The 20,996-nt window shown below is 34.5% G+C and overlaps 3 protein-coding genes across 3 annotated transcripts in view; all 3 read left to right on the top strand.

Moving 5' to 3' along the window:
- Nucleotides 1-20,996, top strand: part of LOC306849892 (uncharacterized protein) — a gene marked incomplete at its 5' end in the record, with an annotated part of 704,045 nt that overhangs the window by 458,074 nt on the left and 224,975 nt on the right. The window lies entirely within an intron of this gene.
- LOC306849479 (calcium-binding mitochondrial carrier protein SCaMC-2-A-like) lies at nucleotides 8,695-15,376 on the top strand. The gene is made up of 10 exons (XM_079384530.1): nucleotides 8,695-8,971; nucleotides 9,503-9,629; nucleotides 9,720-9,807; nucleotides 10,260-10,371; nucleotides 11,766-11,924; nucleotides 12,559-12,711; nucleotides 12,826-12,933; nucleotides 13,081-13,248; nucleotides 13,343-13,493; nucleotides 14,227-15,376. Exons 1-10 carry the CDS (start codon nucleotides 8,813-8,815, stop codon nucleotides 14,409-14,411), a joined length of 1,410 nt encoding a protein of 469 aa, XP_079240656.1. The 5' UTR covers nucleotides 8,695-8,812; the 3' UTR covers nucleotides 14,412-15,376.
- LOC306849767 (palmitoyltransferase ZDHHC12-A-like) lies at nucleotides 16,361-20,518 on the top strand. Its single transcript, XM_079385061.1, has 6 exons — nucleotides 16,361-16,630; nucleotides 17,554-17,690; nucleotides 17,762-17,857; nucleotides 17,963-18,129; nucleotides 19,360-19,855; nucleotides 20,064-20,518. The coding sequence occupies exons 1-5, from the start codon at nucleotides 16,546-16,548 to the stop codon at nucleotides 19,673-19,675; spliced, it is 801 nt and encodes a 266-aa protein (XP_079241187.1). The 5' UTR covers nucleotides 16,361-16,545; the 3' UTR covers nucleotides 19,676-19,855; nucleotides 20,064-20,518.

Below are 20,996 nucleotides of genomic sequence, written 5' to 3' on the forward strand. Positions count from 1 at the left end.
TCATGCAGAGATTTTTATGAATTTGTCTCTCGTTTGCAGACATTTGTTGGTCAGACGTGCAAATGAAGTTCCTGGAATGGAGAAAATCTGTTATTAATCTCTTTAACCCTAAAATCTAATGTATCATGTTTGATAGGCGTCTAATTGATCATCAAAACTTTGCTGAAAAACATGTTGTACACAATATGCTACATTGATAGTTTAGAGTTTTTAATCAAGTTAGTAATATTTAAGATGAACATTTTCTGGACTGAAGCAGCTTGGCTTTACTTGATTATGAATTTTTTTTTTTTTAATTAGTGACTCTCAAATCTGCTTTATGTTTTGATCATCAAACTAAGCATTTAAATATCGTCTTACTAAGACATATTATTGGAGATATAGAGTGATGACTGATATGTAAATGACCTGCTATACTGTTATAAAGATCTCATTGACATTATAAGCATCAGAATTTCTATATCCATATAGAAATGTCCATATAAATATCAGCATCTGCAGCAAATTGCATATTTTTCCTTCATAATGTCACTATATCAGATTAACCTATATGAGTCATAAAAACCTGATGTATCAAAAAGCTAACATACACTTTTTTTAATATTTTGTCTATAGCGTTCCATAAAAAATATATTTTTTAAACTATTATTTCATATATTAAGCTTTACAGGGTTATACAGCAGTGGGAATGCATTGATATTTCAAAAAAAGTTTTCGTTACTTGGTTGAATGATTAATTTAATTTACTAAAACAAATTTAAGGTAAGTGGTTGCAATCAATTTATTTTAGCTACATTTAAATAAACAAATTTAGTTGACTAACTTTCAACAAAATTTGTTTATTTGTAACCAAAATAAACTGATTGCATTCACTTACCTTAAAAAAAATTAGTAAATTCAATTAATCATTTTTTTTTTTAAGTATACTTGCACTAGAACGTCAAGTCACCTTTATTTATATAGCGCTTTTAACAATGCAAATTGTGTCAAAGCAACTGCACAATATTAAAATAGGAAAATAGTGTGTCAATAATGTAAAATAACAAGATTAAACACTCTATTTTCAGTTAAAGGCATTTCATTATTGAATTCAGTGATGTCATCATCCAGCTCAGTTCAGTTTAAATAGTGCAATTTAAACTTTGCAATCAGGTCGACGATATCGCTGGAAATGAAGTGTCCCTGATTGAGCAAGCCAGAGGCGACAGCGGCAAGGAAGCAAAACTCCATCCGTGACAGAATGGAGAACAAAACCTTGGAAGAAACCAGGCTCAGTCGGAGGGCCAGTTCTCCTCTGACCAGATGAACCAGATTGTAAGGGCTCAACTAGTTCCAGTGGTCTTTCCCGATGGCTGTCTAGTGGCTGGGTCCTCACTGAGGATCTGTCTCTGGTGCTCATCTAGGTGTCCTGGTCTCCACTGACATTCAGGGCTGTAGAGGTCATCTCTAGGTGCTGATTCACCATCTGATCTGGATACGGACCGGATCGGGTGGCTACAGTGATCTCGGAATAAGAGAGAAACAGACTAATATTAGCGTAGATGTCAATCTTCTTACGATGTAACGAGTACATTGTGTGTTATGGGAGGTGTTCCCGGTTTCGGCTGACCTAATTAATGCAGCCTAACAATCCTTTAACGGATTTGAATATTAGAAGTGTATTAGTGTGTTATGTGTAAGTCAGGTTAAAGAAATGTGTCTTTAATCTAGATTTAAACTGACAGAGTGTGTCTGCTTCCCGAACAGTGTTAGGTAGATTGCTCCAGAGTTTGGGTGCTAAATAGGAAAACGATCTCCCGCCCGCAGTTGATTTTGATATTCTAGGTATTATCAAATGGCCAGAGTTTTGAGATTGCAGCAGACGTGAAGGACTATAATGCGATAAGAGCTTGCTCAAGTACTGAGGAGCTAAACCATTCAGGGCTTTATAGGTAATTAACAAGATCTTAAAATGTATACAATATTTAATAGTGAGCCAGTGCAGTGTTGACAGAACCGAGCTAATATGGTCATACTTCCTGGTTCTAGTAAGAACTCTAGCTGCTGCATTTTGAACCAGCTGGAGTTTGTTTATTAAACGTGCAGAGCAACCACCCAATAAAGCATTACAATAATCTAGCCTCGAGGTCGTATGAATTAACGTTTCTGTATTTGACATTGAGAGCATAGGTCTCAGTTTAGATATATTTTTAAGATGAAAAAAGCAGTTTTACAAATGCTAGAAACATGGCTGTCAAAGGAGAGATTATCATCAAATAGCACACCTAGGTTCCTGACTGATGACGAAGAATTTACAGAGCAGCCATCAAGTATTAGACAGTGATCTAGGTTATTACTTGTGGGGGTTTTAGGTCCAATAATTAACACCTCTGTTTTTTCAGAATTTAGCAGTAAGAAATTACTCGTCATCCAGTTTTTTAAGCATTCGACTATGCATTCCATAAGTTTCTCAAATTGGTGTGTTGCACCGGGCCGCGAAGAAATATAGAGCTGAGTATCATCAGCATAACAGTGAAAGCTAACCCCGTGTTTCCTCATGATATTTCCCAAGAGTAATATGTAAAGCGTGAAAAGTAACGGTCCTAGTACTGAGCCTTGAGGTACTCCATACTGCACTTGTGAGCAATATGATACCTCTTCATTCACTGCTACGAATTGATGGCGGTCTGATAAGTACGATTTGAACCATGCTAATGCACTTCCACTAATGCCAACAAAGTTTTCTAGTCTATTCAAAAGAATGTTGTGGTCGATAGTGTTGAACGCAGCGCTAAGATCCAGTAGAACTAATAAAGAGATACAACCAAAATCAGATGATTTTTTTTTTTTGGTGTTTGGCTTAGTGTTATGTTAGAATCATTATTATACTCATACCTTTTGTTCTTTAATATTTTGAATTGTTTTTAGCTTTATTTATTTATTTGTTTGTTTTTCATGTAAATGTTACGTTTTGAAATTTTGTTGTATGCATTTGTCATTTTTATTGAATTTCAAGTTGTTTTAATACTACAATTGATTGCTTCTGTTGTCCTCATTTGTAAGTCGCTTTGGATAAAAACGTCTGCTAAATGACTAAATAATAATAATAAATAATGATAATGCAGGTCATTAGTAACTCTAATGAGAGCAGTCTCAGTACTATGGGATGGTCTAAATCCTGACTGGAAATCCTCACAGATACCATTTTTCTCTGAGAAGGAATATAATTGTGAGGATACTACCTTTTCTATCTTTGACAGAAAAGGGAGATTCGAGATCGGTCTGTAATTAACTAGATCTTTGGGGTCAAGTTGGGGTTTTTTAATGAGAGGCTTAATAACAGCCAATTTAAAGGTTTTGGGGACATATCCTAATGACAATGACGAATTAATAATAGTCAAAAGAGGATCTATGACTTCTGGAAGTAGCTCTTTTAGTAGTTTAGATGGAATAGGGTCTAACATACATGTTGTTGGTTTAGATGATTTAACAAGCTTATACAATTCTTCCTCTCCTATAGTAGAGAATGAGTGGAATTGTTCCTCAGGGGATCTATAGTGCACTATCTGATGCGATACTGTAGCTGACGACTGCATGGTTACAATATGATCTCTAATAGTATCGATTTTGGAAGTAAAATTGTTCATAAAGTCATTACTACTGTGCTGTTGAGAAATGTCAACAACTGTTGATGCTTTATTTTTTGTTAATTTTGCCACTATATTGAATAAATACCTGGGGTTATGTTTGTTTTCTTCTAAAAGAGATGCAAAATAATCAGATCTAGCCGTTTTTAATGCTTTTCTGTAGGATATGGTACTTTCCCGCCAAGCTATACGAAATACCTCTAATTTTGTTTTTCTCCAGCTGCACTCCATTTTCCGGGCTGCTCTCTTTAGGGCCCGAGTGTGCTCATTGTAGCGGCCCAAAAGCCAACCAAAGACGCACTCACCCCCTTCCTTCCTTCCTCTCCTCACAACAGGTGCTTTAACTGGAGTGACACTCCCACATTTTCCCATGATCACATGACATCACACATAAATGTTTACATGGCTCCTATACTCATTATACCACAGTGTTGGAGTCTTTTCCTTAATCTTCCTTAAGCGTAAAGGAGCAACTGTATCTAAAGTGCTAGAAAAGAGAGAGTCCATAGTTTCTGTTACATCATCAAGTTTTTCTGCGCTGTTGGATATGCTGAGGAATTGAGATAAATCAGGAAGATTACTTACAAAGCAGTCCTTTGTGGTAGAAGTGATGGTTCTACCATACTTGTAAGAAGGAGTTGAATTTACAGCTTTAGCTATATGGAGTTTATATGGATCTGATATATCATCGCTTTGCTGCAGAATTTCAACACCATTAACATCAATTCCATGTGACAGTATTAAATCTAGAGTATGATTTTGACAATGAGTAGGTCCTGATCGGAACAGAAGAGCGTTGTTGCTGCTATTGCAAACAGCAATAGCAGGAGAAGAAGCCATTACTCACCGTGATGTATTAAAAGATCATATCAGTGTCGGTTAAACTGATGAAGAAATAAAGGTCTTGTCAAAAAGCAGCACAAGTTGTTCACGAACATCGTCTTAAGTGGTCGAGCATTGCAAGCATTGCAGTGTTCTGGTACAGTGGTACCTTGAAATCCAGTGCATTGGCCAACACAAAGAGTACATGCTATACATAAATTTTGGAACAGAGTCACATAACAGAGGCGACGACCGCCCTTCACTGTATGATTGTGATGCTGCTGTCCATCAAGGGCTCTTGCCTCATCTTTTAATTTCACTGGCAGCACTTTGTGTTTCATTTTTACGGTTATGGCACGCTGAAACACTTCCAGACTCTTCAAGCAAAACAAGTGAACAGGAGAGTTCAAAGCACACGGCCAGTGAGAGTCCAAGGATTTCAGCCTTTATGATTATTACTGTTAAAATATCAACATGAAATTTACAGCTGTTGAAGTTTTGCCTGCAACTTGTGAATGTAAAATGCACTACCGTGCAAACATCTGGGACTGTTCTTTTGAACTTTCTATTCATCTGTGAATCCTGAAAAATAAAATGCATCACAGTTTCCACAAAAATACAGTTCAACTGCTTTCAACATTGATAATAATCAGAAATGTTTGTTAAGCAGTAAATCAGTATATTAGAATGATTTCTGAAGATCATGTGACACTGAAGACTGGAGTAATGATGCTGAAAATACAGCTGCAGTCACGGAAATAAATTACATTTGCCGATATATTCACATAGAAAACTAATATTTCACATGTGTACTGTTTTTACTGTATTTTTGATCAAATAAATGCAGACTTGGTGTGCAAAAGACACTTCTATCAAAAAAATTTTTTTTTAATTCTATTGACCCCAAACTTTTGAACAGTATTTGTATAGTTTTTGTACATTTTATTATAGAAAAATCGTGAATTCTGTTCAGTAAACAGGTCTGTGATATCAGTAACTCAACAACAGCCTGTCCAGCATTTCTTAAACTGCACTTCTCTCCTGTTTATGTTGATAAGAGCAGAATCTTTATTGACAGGTTCTTGATCCAGTGTCCTCTTACTGAGAGACAAACAGTGACCGTGAAGCTGCTAATGGCACATAAAATCTGAAATAGCACATCCTGTTTTTCACCCGTTAATCTGACCTCCAGGTAAAGTTTATCGGATGTGTTTCAGTGGATCAGCCATCAGATGTAATCCAGACCGAGATCCAAACAAACACAGGACTCTAGTCTGATGAGCACTGACATGGAGCATGACCCTGCGTCTGTTCTGTGGTTAATATACACCTTTAATAGCTTTTGCACCATAGATCAGTCTTTGAGTTTGAACGTATGGAGTCTTTATGAATGGGCCGTTTATCTTCATGTACAGGATGTATTTGTATGGCATAAACGATAAATGGTTCAGACCTATCGCTATATTGTAAATGTACTGCAATACATTGATAAGAAAGCTGATTTCTATTAACTGAAAAACAACCTACTTTGTTTCATAACTTGTTTTTACATCCGCATTATGATAAAGTATTTGTAAAGTATAATTATACTTCATTATTATACTTTTTGAGTAATTTGTAGAGAAACATTTGCATTTACTTATTCATTTTTTCAAAGGGGAATTTATATTTAGACCTTTAAAGCATAAAATACTTGAAATATATTAAACTTTAACTGAAATAAAATGTGAAAAAAGTCACTTGCTTCCTAAATAAAAGCCATAAGAAAAAATCTTTTTTGTGACATTAAATAAAATAAATTTTATGTGAATTAAAGTATATAATATAGAATTATATAGAATTTATATAATATAATTTTATAACTTTTATTTTATAAAACATTCCATTTAAAACTTATTTTGATTTAGTTTAACTTGATGTACTAAAATAACTAAACTTTATATTAAAAACTATACATATATATTTAAAACATAATAAGAATAATTGAAATAATGACAAAATCACACAACAAATGTTATAATTAAAATGAAAACAGAAAATATAAAAATAAAAACTAATTCAAAATATCTCAATGATACTAAAATAACACTGTTTCAGTCGTCACAACATAAAACCCGAATCATTTTACCTTTATTAGACTTGAGTATTAATAAATGTGGAGCCTTTTTACTTTTACTCAAGTACAACACACACTGTGTCCATATTTAAGTATAATTTCTCAGTACTTTACTGAACACGCCAAGATACCAAATTAAATAAAATTTATAAATAAAACAAAGATTATAAAAGTATAATTTACAAGAACATACTTTTTCTATTTCAAAATTTCACTTTTCATTTAATGTGTTACTTGTCATTTCTTTGTGAAATTTACTAGCAATTTCTGAGTGGAAAAAAGTTAGCAAATCACACGAAATGTGTTTAGCGCAAGAAAATAAGAGAGAGAGAAATCTGAGACACTGAAAATGTGGCAAACTTTTTCTTTCACTCTGCATAAAGGTCTTGATATCACAGGTTGACATGTCACACAGGGCCAGTCGTCTTTCTCTGCACCGAACATCCCTGCTGGATGAAATCAGAGCTCTGTACTGACTCCCAAAGCCTGCGTCTCTCCCCGTCCATGTGTTTAGTGATCCCCGCTATGTGACTCGGCTAAAATTAGTTTTTAGAGAGCACTGGAGTCAAATTCAGGCATAAGGCCATGTTGCATACAGTACATTAGTGCACTGCTTCTCCTCAGCTGCACTGGATTGTGTTACAAAGCCTCTGATGCATAAGAAACTTCCTATTTTGGCTTTGGAGTAAAGGAACTGTGGTACAAAAAATTATTTTGTTTCTTCATCAGATTTGTAGAAATGTGTCTCTGCATTGGATGCTCTGCAGTGAATGGGTGCCGTCAGAAGGAGAGTCCAAACAGCTGATAAAAACAGCAGAGCATCCATTGCTGAGACACTGATGCAGAGACACATTTCTCCAAATCTAAAGAACATCTACATCTGATATAGTCTGAGGGTGAGCAAATTTTCATCAGACTTTCAATAATTCTGGCATTTGAAGAGGTCTAAACACCAGTCCTCTCCATACCGGGCTTTTCCCTCGCTGTGTGTGAATCATGTCCTGTATTCAGGTTACAGATGGTGAATAGGTTGGTGTCCCCCTCTCCAGAGATACCACATAAATCTCTCTGGAGTTAGTCTTGGCACGGACGCTTCTCCTCCAGCAGACTCTGATGTAACATTGCAACCGGAGCAGACAGCTTTACTGCAGGATTATGCCCTACAAAGATCAGCGTCGCCGTTTATATTTGGACCTATTAACATGAATTGCTGCTGCTAAGCAAGAAATACCCCGTACTGTCCTGCTGGTATTTTTAACTCCAATTAGTAATATTTAGGCTTCAGGCTTCAGTGTTATTTAAGATATTTAACCTATTTAAAGGCTATTTAATACATAACAGAAAAGTATTCCATATGCATTGGAGTTAATTCTCATAATCACAATAAACATATAAATACACATATTAAATATGAAGACAAGTAAGTGTAGTTATTGTTGTCGTTTTATTTTATTTTGACAATTTATATTATAATTTTCGTATGCAACTACATACTTTTTGTTCACTTTTAAGTAATTTAACATAATAAATGATAGCTGCACTAAAAAAAACTGAAAAGTCAAGTACAATTGCACAAAATAAGTTTAAACTCAGTTTTTCAGCAATGAAACACTTAATTCAAAATGTGTTATTTTACTATCATTGATATACAATTATATTTCCATTAATATTTTGAATTTTTTTAAATATTTTGCATGTTCATTTTAGTTCAATATTTATTATTTTTGTATTATTTTTTGTTTATAGTTTTTATTTAAGTTTTAGTTTTATTATTTTAATACATTTAAACTAAATGAAAAAATGACATGGTGCCTTGGACACTAGCTGAAATAAAGAAAGTTTATATACATATATTTCAAGTACAAAAAAGTTTTATGACCTTTAGTTTTAGTTCATTTTGGATAACTTGGGGCATGTTAACTAGCTTTAGGTAGGCCAATAAGTTTTTTTTGTGTGTTTTTTTTTCTAATAATTATGTATTTTTTGTATTCAGTTGCAGGTTCGTACCGGATTCTCACTCGTGATTGGACGATTAGCCTCTGACGTCAAGGACGGCGGTGAAATCAGTTCGAATGCGCAAAACGCGCTGACCAATCAGATTCCGCTGCTCTTCACTCAGTGGGCGTGTCTAAGGACTTTTCTCGACGTGATCAGGCGCTTCACCGGCATTTCAGAGTTCAACCGCCGGCAGACGACAGTGTTCTCGTGTTATTTATTTATTTATTGTCGGAGACTTATTATTTTCAAGATGTTGTGCCTGTGCCTTTATGTGCCTGTCCATAATTCAGATCAAATCGAGGTGGATTATTTTGAATCGAACGGATTACCGTCTGAACTGAAATCGCTGAAGTCTCTCAGTGTGCTTCTCCCGTCGCAGGAGTTCTCTACATATCGAAAATGGAGGAAGGTAAGACAATACACAAATCTAGATATTTTTTCACTGTGATGTAAAGTCGTTAAACCGATTAAACTAAAAAGTAGTTTACTTATTTCATTTAGAAACTACACATTTTGAGGCATGACGCTTCCTGTTCTTGCGCGCGCGCTTCCGTTCAGTTGACCATATATGGAGTTTCCGAGAGCGAAACCTAAAAGAGCGCATTTTTATTGCTATCGACTAATTAAAGTGCGTCAATAATGTGCTATATTGTTTAATCACATCAATACCATGGTGCTGTAACTCATACATTATACTTGAATGTCGTTGTCCTTGAACTGACGGCTGTATGGCGCCCCTAGCGGTGCAGTTCCTGTAAGCGTCAGTGATTAATAATGATTTTTAATTATTTGAACGAGGTTTTTAATTGTATTTGTAATCTGATCTGCACAGTTTCTCATGCTGTCTGTTCTAGTTTGCCAGGTGTTGGCATTCACACATGAACACTTACTGATGCATTGCATATTCTCACACTCTTGCATCTTTCTTTTCTCTTCACAGAAAAGCATGAAAACTGAAGAGGGAGCGCATGATGGACAGCTGGACTTTGAAGAGTTTGTTCACTACCTCCAAGACCACGAGAAAGACCTGAAGCTTGTCTTTAAAAGCCTGGATAGAAAGATTGCTGGTATTATACCTTAATGCAATGCTTAAGACTTATAAACCCGTAACTTGGTGATTTTAAAACAGCTGACATTGATGATTTGTTCCATATCAGGTCAAGTGAACGCCAATGATATTGTGAACTCGCTGCGAGATCTTGGCGTCCATATTTCCCTCCAGCAAGCAGAGAGAGTCCTTCAAAGGTGATATATCGTTTGAATAAAAAATGGACAATACTGCAATGATGTTTTCTGGTTGGGATTTGACTAATAATATTCAGTGACGTTTTAAGTGTTAAAACTGCTGTCATTTATTCTAATTTTCACTGTTTGACTGACACACTCGATGAAAAGATTTATCAATTACTTTGTTTTTGCTTTACTATAAAAACAGATTTATTAGTTTTAAAGTGTTTTTATTATTGCATTAATTAATTCTACATAATTTTGCTGGAATTTATTATAGTAATTTTTTTTCTTACATTTACATTACCAAGCCTTTTGTTTATGACTGTATAAACCTTGATCACTTTATCTCTGAATAGACTGAGTCACAGCTTTGTTGGAAGTTTTTAATGATCTTTTAAGTTTACTGTAAAGCACAGAACTAATTTACAGGCTCTAAATGATCTTTCTGTCCCGTTTCCCTCACGCAGCATGGACAAAAACGGCACAATGACTATTGACTGGAACGAATGGAAGAAGTATCCCACATTACAGCCTGCCGAAAACGTTCCCGAAATCATCCTGTACTGGAAACACTCGACTGTAAGCATTTTCTCACACAAACCCTGCACTCAGTCCAAATCCTTCAAAACAACAGACAAAGCTTATTTAGTAAAAGCTGCTTTATTCATGTCGACTGCAAAGTGACATTAATCTAATAATCTGATTATGTCTACTTGGAATGATTCAGATTCCTTAAAATGTACATAAATTAGGCTGGTTTGTGTTTTAGGATGGGTTCAGAGCGTAGGCCTGGTATATGGTTGATTACAGTCTTAACGTGACTGCCTAAAATATCTCCAGTCCCACTGGAACACCGTGATCTAGGACAGGGTCCAATTTAATGGGTATAACCTTGCAGCTACTAAATCTTAACTAGTCTCCAGAGCATCCTTATACAGCGGCCAGAGTTTGTGCATAAATCCATCCATTAAAAATGCAAATCAAATGTCAGAGCACTCAAATTAAACCGGGACTAACTTCCTCCAGTGCAACAATTCTTGTTGACACTCGCAATTAGATGATTTTGAGACTTTGTGCAGTTCAATATCAACAACCTACTTTAGATTCTTATTGAACTCCGGTTTAAACCGGACTGCGCCCTTTGTTCTCACGAGGCCAGCGAGACGGACTTGGAAACCTGATGCAATGTGCACGAGTTTGCAATCAATTTAGCATTAGTTTGTAAAGTTCACAATGGATTTTTTTGGCTGAAACGGCACATTTGGTGCCCTAAAAAGCACGCAGACTAGTTCCAGGTTTTTGGCAGCGTCACTGGTCGGGTCAAGACAACTCTGACGCATATGCTGTTGCTGCCAAGGCCGTTGCACTTTAGGTCTCTTGCAGTTGCACTTATGTGAAATACTACACTGCAAAAAAATCTGGTGTAGAAATTTAGACCCAGAAATTGCTAGTAAATTTCACAAATGATTATAAAGAAATGGCAAGTAACACAATGAATTAAAAGTGAAATTTGTATAAGATGGAAATTAAAAAAAAAAGATGGAAATAATTTAGTTTTTGGTAAAATGTTCTGCAGTTTGTTTTATTTACAACTTTTTATTTACAAATATATTTTTTGTAAATTTCGCAACTAATTACAATGGCATGGCAAATAACACTTTGAATTAAATGGTATTTTCTAGTAAAATACACTCCAATAATCTTAATTTTTTACTTTTAAAATTATGTTCGTTCAGACATGTGCGTGTATGTATGTTTTAAAGTTTAATATATATATTAGACTAAGACTGAAATAGTATTTCTTGTGCAAAAAGAGATTATTACAGTATGATTTCTAACTTTGAAAATATTTTTTTAGAATGTAGCTGCGTTTACTGAAAACAGTGCTTGACGGATACCTTTATATTGGCTCATTATGTCCTGTGTTTATTGTCAGTTGTCTTTAACCATGTCGGTGATCTGTTTGTTTGCAGATCTTCGATGTGGGAGAGAACATGATGGTCCCAGATGAGTTTACCTCAGAGGAGCACATGACGGGGATGTGGTGGAGACATCTGGCCGCCGGTGGAGGAGCTGGAGCCGTTTCCCGAACTTTCACTGCTCCGCTCGACCGGCTCAAAGTCCTCATGCAGGTACAGCGATGCACATGCCTTAGAATTACCTGCAAAACAGCCCAAAGTCACTGAAGGGTGAATAGAACTACATCCGTGTTACATCTTGTGTGTTTTTATGCTATATTAAAATAATAAAGCCATCTTTTTCTTGAGTTATTCATTTAATGGTGAAGGTTTATACTAAATTCCAACCTCAACTTTCTCTATAGACTGAAGGAGGTTTTAGTTACACAAGCATTTCCCTTTAATCGAAGTGCAAACTGGTTTCATACAACTGGTTATGTTTCCCAAGAGTCATAATAGGAGTTAATCAGTATCATAATCATAAATGTATGTTCCAGTGAAAGGATCTGGACTCTGTGAATAGTTATACAGTCCAGTCAGGCGACCAATCAGAATCTGAGGAGTTAAGCACACCCTCACGGCTGAGCGATAGTGAAGATCTGTGTCATGTTTACGTCAGCGGTTACTCAAACGGACTTTGATAGTTCAGTGATTTGGGCCAAAACCTTTTACCTACATTTTCCTAAATCTTCATCTTTGCTCTAGTTTTAATTGAATGCGTCCGTCTGAAATCATGGAAGTATGATGTTATCTGTTAATACTGACACACTAGTCTGATAAACCTATGTTGTTGGCTCTTCTGTTGTAGGTGCATGGAGCTCATGGAAACAATATGTGTATTATGAGTGGTCTCGCCCAGATGATCAAGGAAGGAGGGATGCGTTCCTTATGGAGGGGCAACGGCATCAATGTCATCAAAATCGTGCCCGAGTCGGCCCTCAAATTCATGGCTTATGAGCAGGTAAGAGACCAGAACTGATGCACTTGTTTTGTCAGGGATACGATAAGAATTTTGCTTTATAAATTGCTTTATGTATAAATGCCACTCATTAAATGAATCCCTTTTCTTCGTCAGATCAAGCGGCTGATGGGAAGCAGTCAGGAAACTCTGGGGATCACGGAGCGCTTTGTAGCAGGTTCCCTGGCAGGAGTCATCGCACAGAGCACCATCTACCCCATGGAGGTGCGTTTTACTCCATTTGAGTGTTAAAACAACCTTAAACTGGAAAAATAGGTCTTAAAGATTTTTAGTTGCTATTTTCATTTGTATCTCAGACAATTAAGCTGGCATGATGTTAGCAATCAAACCTCTCAATGCTCTTCTGTTCAGGTTCTCAAAACCCGTCTGGCGTTGAGAAAGACTGGCCAGTACAAGGGCATCTCAGACTGCGCCAAACAGATCCTGAAGGGCGAGGGAGTGTCTGCGTTCTACAAAGGCTACATCCCCAACATGCTGGGCATCATCCCGTACGCTGGCATCGACCTGGCCATCTATGAGGTGAGCAGAGGAACTCAAACTAAAGCAATCGCAGCTGCTGCGGTCACTCGCCAGCAGAAAGAGCTCACTTTATTTCCTCGTTTGCTCTTGATAGACGTTAAAGAACAGTTGGCTCCAGCGCTATGGGACGGAGAATGCGGATCCGGGTGTGTTAGTGCTGCTAGCCTGCGGTACGGTTTCCAGCACGTGTGGCCAACTCGCAAGCTACCCGCTAGCTCTCATACGAACACGCATGCAGGCGCAAGGTGAGTTCCATGCTTCCCAATAGGTGTAAATATGTAATCTTTTAATATATTATATTTAATACAGTTTATTTATCATATATATATATATATATATTAATAATAATAAATTTATATATATATATATATATATATATATATATATATATATATATATATTTATATATATATATATATTTATATATTAATAATAATGTGTTTTATATATATATTATATATTAATAATAATAAATTTATATATATATATATTAATAATAATGTGTTTTATATATATTATATATTAATAATAATAAATTTTATTCTATTTAGTATAACATTAATACTTTTAATATACCATTTAATAATAATGCAGCTTATACATTTATACAAGTTAGTTTATAATATTTAATGTACATTTCCTTAATACATTTATTTAATGTATGTCATTTAATATGTATATTTATATAATATTTCATATTCATTTTATTTATATTTAATACACTTTTCTATATATTAATACATTTTAATTATATATTTAATACATTTATAATTTTTGAATGCATTTTAATTTATTGGTTTAATTATATTTAAACTCCAAGAAAATCCACTTTTTCAATTAATGCATGATTTTTCCAAAGTTCATAATCATGTTCTCAATATTGACCAAAATAATTATGATTTTACTATAATCAAGCAGCCCTAGTTTATGGTGCATTTTAATGCATGCGTTTACTGAATATTGTTTTTATTTCTGCAGCTGCGGTTGAAGGCGCAGCTCAGGTCTCGATGAAAGGACTCTTCCAGCAGATCATGAAGACCGAGGGCCCCATGGGTCTCTATCGGGGCCTGACCCCAAACTTCCTGAAGGTCATCCCGGCCGTCAGCATCAGCTACGTGGTGTATGAACACATCAAGTCTACGTTAGGCGTGCAGTCAAGATGAGGCCGTGAAGAACGGACACGAAGCGAGAATCTCGAGGCTTTGAACCTTGAGGTGTGGAGGACATCTCATTCTGTGAATGTGAGCGAGGACAAGGATGCTGCTAACAAACACCTCATTATTTATTTAGTCTTCTAGAACGGTAAAAGAAGTTTGGAAGCTGAAATCAGGGACCAACGTTTTTCGATTTCCTGTGACCATTGTGTGTTTGGTCATATACATGTAAAGTGCCACTGCGAGAAGTCGTCGAGAGCTGTTATGATGCAGTCAGGCAATGCAATTCAATCAACACTACAAACTACTGTCAAATGCATTATTTCATGCTGATTGAAGTTGCACTGCTCATTTCTTACTAAAGCTGCTTTATATTGACTAAAGTCATGTATTTTATAACCAGATATTTATTTATGTTGTGGCATCTGAGAGTTTAATGAATGTTGCACGGTCTCTGAGTTTCAGAAGCCAGTGTTTTTGTGTTTCTCAGTAGTTCGACTGCTGTCTAATTTAATCTTAATTGTGGTTATTTTAAATCGGCACACTGTTGTTCTTAGCTTTGCCTTAATATAATATCTGGTTGATTTGAAGAAGAATGCACTTTAATTGCTTTAGTCAATTGTGAATGCAATGACTGTAAATGTTGTCAGAGGGTGCGAGTGTTTTGTTATGGGGACCATATGTTCGAGTAATAAATGCACATGATATACTTACTTGCAGTATTGGGGGTTTTGAGTACATTAATTTCAACACATAAATGCACAGATTTGTGTTTGTATCTGAAGGACTGGAAACTGCTTTATGGTGGATGTTCTTGGAAATGAATGATTCGAGTATGTCCCAGATTTTCATTGAAACAGTATTTGTTTCAGAGTGACTCATATTTTAGTTTTTTTTTTTTTTTTTTTTTTTTTTTTTTTAAATAAATACCTTAAATATAATTTATTTTTTCAATAAAAAGTAATATTCATAGTATATTGTCTTTCGTGTTTTTAATTTTTAGAAATGCTTCCAAATTTTATATAATCTACAAATGTGTCACTAAAATGGTTATTTAATAAGTTGATACGTGTGTATACTACAAGCATTTTGAAAAGCATTCCAGTTTAATATTTAAAACACATTTTTTTAATTTATTCTGGAAATTGCACAATTATTAAACTAAAAACTACTAATATGTGTGTATGCTACAAAAACATTCCAATTGTTTATTTAAAATATATTTTAATACATTCTGGAAATTGCACAATTATTAAAAAAATAAAACCTACTATATATGCATGCATTTTACAAAAACATTCCAATTGTTTAATATTTAAAATATTAAATATATTTTAATACATTCTGGAAATTGCACAATTATATTTAAAAAAAATATATAAAACCTACTATATATATATATATGCATGCATTTTACAAAAACATTCCAATTGTTTAATATTTAAAATATTAATACCGGTAATTAAAAATGTTTAATTTATTCTGGAAATTGCACACAATTATAAACAAAAAATAATAAATAACTAAAAACTACTATATATATATCTATACACATGCTACACTTTAAAATCTGCTGATGCCTTTCTTACATAATCTGGTGAAATAGCAAATATTATATTTCACCATCTGACCTATTTACACAAGATTCAGCCCTAGTTCGATCTGACCTGGTCTCTGAACAGTTACATGGATCATATCTCACTCTCTGTAACTAAATTAAACTGCAGAGTGTATTTCATGTAGGGCTCTTTGTTCTGATCAGTGGTTGAACACTGCCATCTATCTACAATTGTGAACACGACATTGGCATTTTACTTTTTAAATTTAAATGTAAATTTGAACAGGACATTAGCATTTTACCTTATTTAATTTTACAATGTTTAATTTATTAAATATAAACCATGTTCTAGAACAATTAATATCTAAAAGAGTCGTATTTTGAAAGTGACTTTTATTTTGAAATCTAGGCTTAATAACAGCACAGACCCGGAAATGTCAATATAAAAACATACGATTTCATCTTAGAAATTAGTTTAAAATGGTTTACTTTATGTAATTATAAGAGTACACACAGAGCAGTACTTGTATATATGTAGCTATGTTTTAAGTGTTGTTAATATATGTTTTGTTTATAAGGCGCAGGATGTTTAAATCAGGCTGTTTAGTGCGAACTGCTCATATCATTCTGACCTGGCTCACGACTTTAGTCCTGTTTCTGCATAACACAGGTATATTCCTTCTTTAATCAGTGTGATTTCATTATGTGTGTGTGTGTATTCAGATCTATTTCATGTGCAGTTGTGCTCATAAGTTTACATACCCCTTGCAAAAAGTTAATAATTAAAACAAAATAAGAGGGATCTATGAAAATGGCATATTTTTAATTTAGTACTGTCCTGAATAAGCTATTTCACATAACAGATGCTCACATGTACTCCACAAGACAAAATCATTTTTAACTGAAAACTTTTTGAATTGGATGATCAAGGGTAAATTGTACTTATTTTGTCTTCTGGGAAACATGTAAGTATATATGTAGCTTCTGAAGTCCAGAAAAATATCTTTGTTAAACAAAATGAGGAGAATTTACAAATCATCATCCTGTTCAAAAGTTTTCACCCCCCGGCTCTTAATGCATTGTGTTGCTATCTTGAGCATCAGTACATGTTTTCACCTTTTGTTATAGTTGTGTATGAGGTCCTCAGTGTTAAAATATGGATCTCAAAATCATACAGTCACTGCTGGAAAGGGTTCAAATATGCAGAAGATGCTGGAAAACCAAAGAATGTAAAGGAGCTGGGGGATTTTTCTGAAGAACAGCAGGAAGTTGCTCAACAAGGGACTCATGAACAACTATCACAAAATATAAAAACAGTCGTGGATCATCCAGGAAACGAAAGATTCAAGGGTATGAAAACTTCTGAATAGGGTCATTTTTATAAACTCAGTTATTATTTTGTTTTATGGAGAACATCTCCAGCTTATTCAGGACAGCACTACATAAAACACAACATGCCATTTTCATGATCCCTCTTATTTTGTTTTAATTATTAACATTTTGCACATTCTGCAAGGGGTATGTAAACTTATGAGCACAACTGTATATATTTACATATTAAAAAGAAATGTTAAAACTCACGTTGTTGTGCAGATCTTCGTAAGTGTCAGGAGAGAGGAGATCTGGTGCAGCCTGTGGTGTTCATCTCTGTGGTTCTGCTCTCTGTGCTGCTGTACTTCACTGTGTCTCTGATGGATCCTGGGTTTGTTCTGTCTGACGGCGACGCAAAGGTAGGCATGACATGTGTAAGATCATATCTTACTCAAATACTAACTGTCTAATACAGGCTGGACTCTTTTAGGGAGCGTCAGTGGACAATAATGAAGAACTGGAGAAGATGATTCCTCAAGATCACAGTTCATTAAAGCAGCGCCGCTGCGGCTACTGCTTTTTACTGGTACTGCAATAACCTAAACTCTCCTTTTGCTCTACGATAAACTGACGTTTCTGTGTTTCTTCCAGTAAAATCTGTTCTTCTTGTTTCTCTTTGTACGTGAACCAGCAACCGATGAGGGCCAAGCACTGTAACATGTGTAAGCGCTGCGTGAGGCGTTTTGACCATCATTGTCCCTGGATAGACAACTGTGTTGGGGAGAGGAATCACAAATGGTTCCTGCTGTACCTGTGTGTGCAGTTTGTTGCTGTATCTTGGGGTTTACAGGCTTCATGGTGAGTCTGAACAGACATGCATTTACATTTACATTTATGCATTTAGCAGATGCTTTTATCCAAAGCGACTTACATTGCATTCAAGTTACAGTTTTTACATTTTATCAGCTCTTGCTTTCCCTGGAATTCGAACCCATGACCTTGGCGTTGCTAGCGCCATGCTCTACTATTTGCTGTTTTTTTGTTTTTTTTACTTAATATGTTATTTGATTGGACTGCCAGATAATTTTTTAATAAAAAAATTATGCCAGGGGGTTTCAAATTGGGTTCTGGGGACCAGGGGCCACAGGGGCCCACAAAGAAAGTGCTAGGGGGTCCGTAGAAAAGAAAATTTAGATTTATTTAAATAAATCAAATTTTATTTAAATAACCAAATAAATATAATTAAAATAATAAAACTTGATTATATAAACCAAATGTGATTAAATATAAATACATAACAATAAGTAAATAATTTAACTTTATTATTAAAATAAATAACAAATAAAGAAATTACAAATAAATTAATACAATTTTATTTAAAAAAACTGAATAAATGTGATCAAAATAAATAATTTTTAATTATAAATACATTTGATTAAAATAAATACAATTTGACTTGAAATCATGCATTAATTAAATACATAAATAATAAAAAATATTAAAATAACCAAATAAAGTTTTATGTGAATTACTAATCAACACATACATTTAGATTTAAATAAATAACTAAATAAATGTGATTAAAAGAAATAACAAAAGATTACAATAAATAAAATTTGACTAAAATATTATGTACTCAAGTCATATTTTATTTCATTATTTATTTATGCATTTAACAGTATTACAGTGTTTAGAAAAAAAGACATAATGTTAAGTAACAGAAACTAAATATTTTCAAAATAATATATTTTTTCACAGTAATAATTGGTTCTTTATTCATGAAATCAGTTTAGAATGGGGGTCCCTCTCATGAGGATGATTATATCTGGGGGTCCCCTGCAGTATATACTGTAAAACATACAGTAAGCAATGCTTTAGCTTTATTGATCTCACAGGAGCAATTCATTAAGCTGATTTGCACTGTTCCCTCATTACACACTCGACTCTATTGATCACATTGAGATGTTTATCAGTTAACGCCGAGATGCTGTGAAATACTGATTATTCACAGTTCAGTTGGGTTCACAGGAAGCAGATTTCTAATGCATTAATTGCACTATGAGTTAACCTGAAGCGTGCATGTTTAAGGTCCGGCGTCGTCTCTGCACCCACCTGGCAGCAGTGGTTTGCTCAGAACAGACTCGTGCTCGCGGCGTTTGCCTTGACGGCTGTGTTTTCGGTGGTCGTGCTGCTCCTGCTGTGCATTCACCTGTACCTGGCCTCGGTGAACAGCACCACCTGGGAGTTCATGTCACGCCAGCGCATCCTGTACCTCAAACACTGCGACTCGGAGGAGAACCCGTTCGACAGAGGACTCATCTGCAACCTGTGGCACTTCTGCTGCGTCTGCGGGACGGTAGCATGGGAGAGGATCTACATCAGACACAGTAACGGGACTGTATGACTGCATTTCAACAAGGAAAAGTGTAGCGTTCAGAACACTCTTCAGAGCGTCTCTTTAGACCCAACATCCAAGGTATTTTATACTAGAGCTGGGCAATGATTTATCACAAGTGTTTTCTGAGAAAACTTAAAAAGTTTAAGGAGATTTTTGAGTTTTCTCAACTTCTTGTTTTTCTATAGTGTACATAATATGTGTGTGTACTGTGTATATTTATTATATATATATAACATTATACACACATGCATGTGTATATATATATAAGAAAAATGTTACGTTTATATATTAAATATATATTATATAATTTATTTGAATATAAATATATGAACACAAATACTTTAATATTTGCTGTATGTGTGTGTGTTTATATATACATAATAAATATACACAGTACACACACATATATTATGTAAACAAAAACTTTTATTTTGCATGTGATTAATCGTTTGACTGCACTAATTTAAATTATATGCATATGTAAATAATTTGTAAATATTTGCTGTATGCGTGTCTTTATATATACATTATAAATATACACAGTACACACAAATATTACACTAAAACTTTTATTTTGGATGCGATTAAATGTTGCCCAGCATTAATTTTTACTTATACTGATGTGATGTGGTTATTTCCACATATTTTCCATTTCTGTCTACTTTAATTGCCACAATTACTGGGTGTTTGGTGTTAAGAGAAGGATGTCTACTCATTTGTTGCATAATGTATATCTGTTCACATAATCAGGGACGGTTTGTATAATTCAGTTTCAGTTAAACCTTGCTTTTTTATTGGTTTAAGTTCATTTAATATGACTAAATAAACTTTTGCACACAATGTTTATTGACTCACTAATGAATGAGTCAGAAAAAATGGTTCAGTGAATGAACTCAGTTCATCCTAAACGGTCGCTGATCTCCACTTTCAGTTTATTTATTCATATCAGTCTTGAAATGAACTGCAAACTTGGATTTGTTGGAGTTGGGAAAACTTCCAATTACGCCTCAAGATGATTTAAATGATTTAAAACAAGGCAAAACAAATATTAAAAGAGCAAATCCAGATATTTCCTGTTTTAATTCACCCCTCAAATACTGTTTTCTCTCCTGAAAACCTGGATATATGAGGTATCCTAATTTTAAAAGTATGATAATGTACTGTAAATAATAATAATATTTGAAAACTCCGTTGGCATTTATACACACACACATTTTTTCTAGAAAAACAAAATTTTATTTGGTAATTTTTTAATTTATAAATTAATTTTAAAATGTTTTTTTTTTCTTTATCCAGTAAAATGACTAGAAAATGCAAATTTTTTGTG

Source organism: Barbus barbus (genome assembly GCF_936440315.1).
Source record: "Barbus barbus genome assembly, chromosome: 29".
NCBI lineage: Eukaryota > Metazoa > Chordata > Actinopteri > Cypriniformes > Cyprinidae > Barbus > Barbus barbus.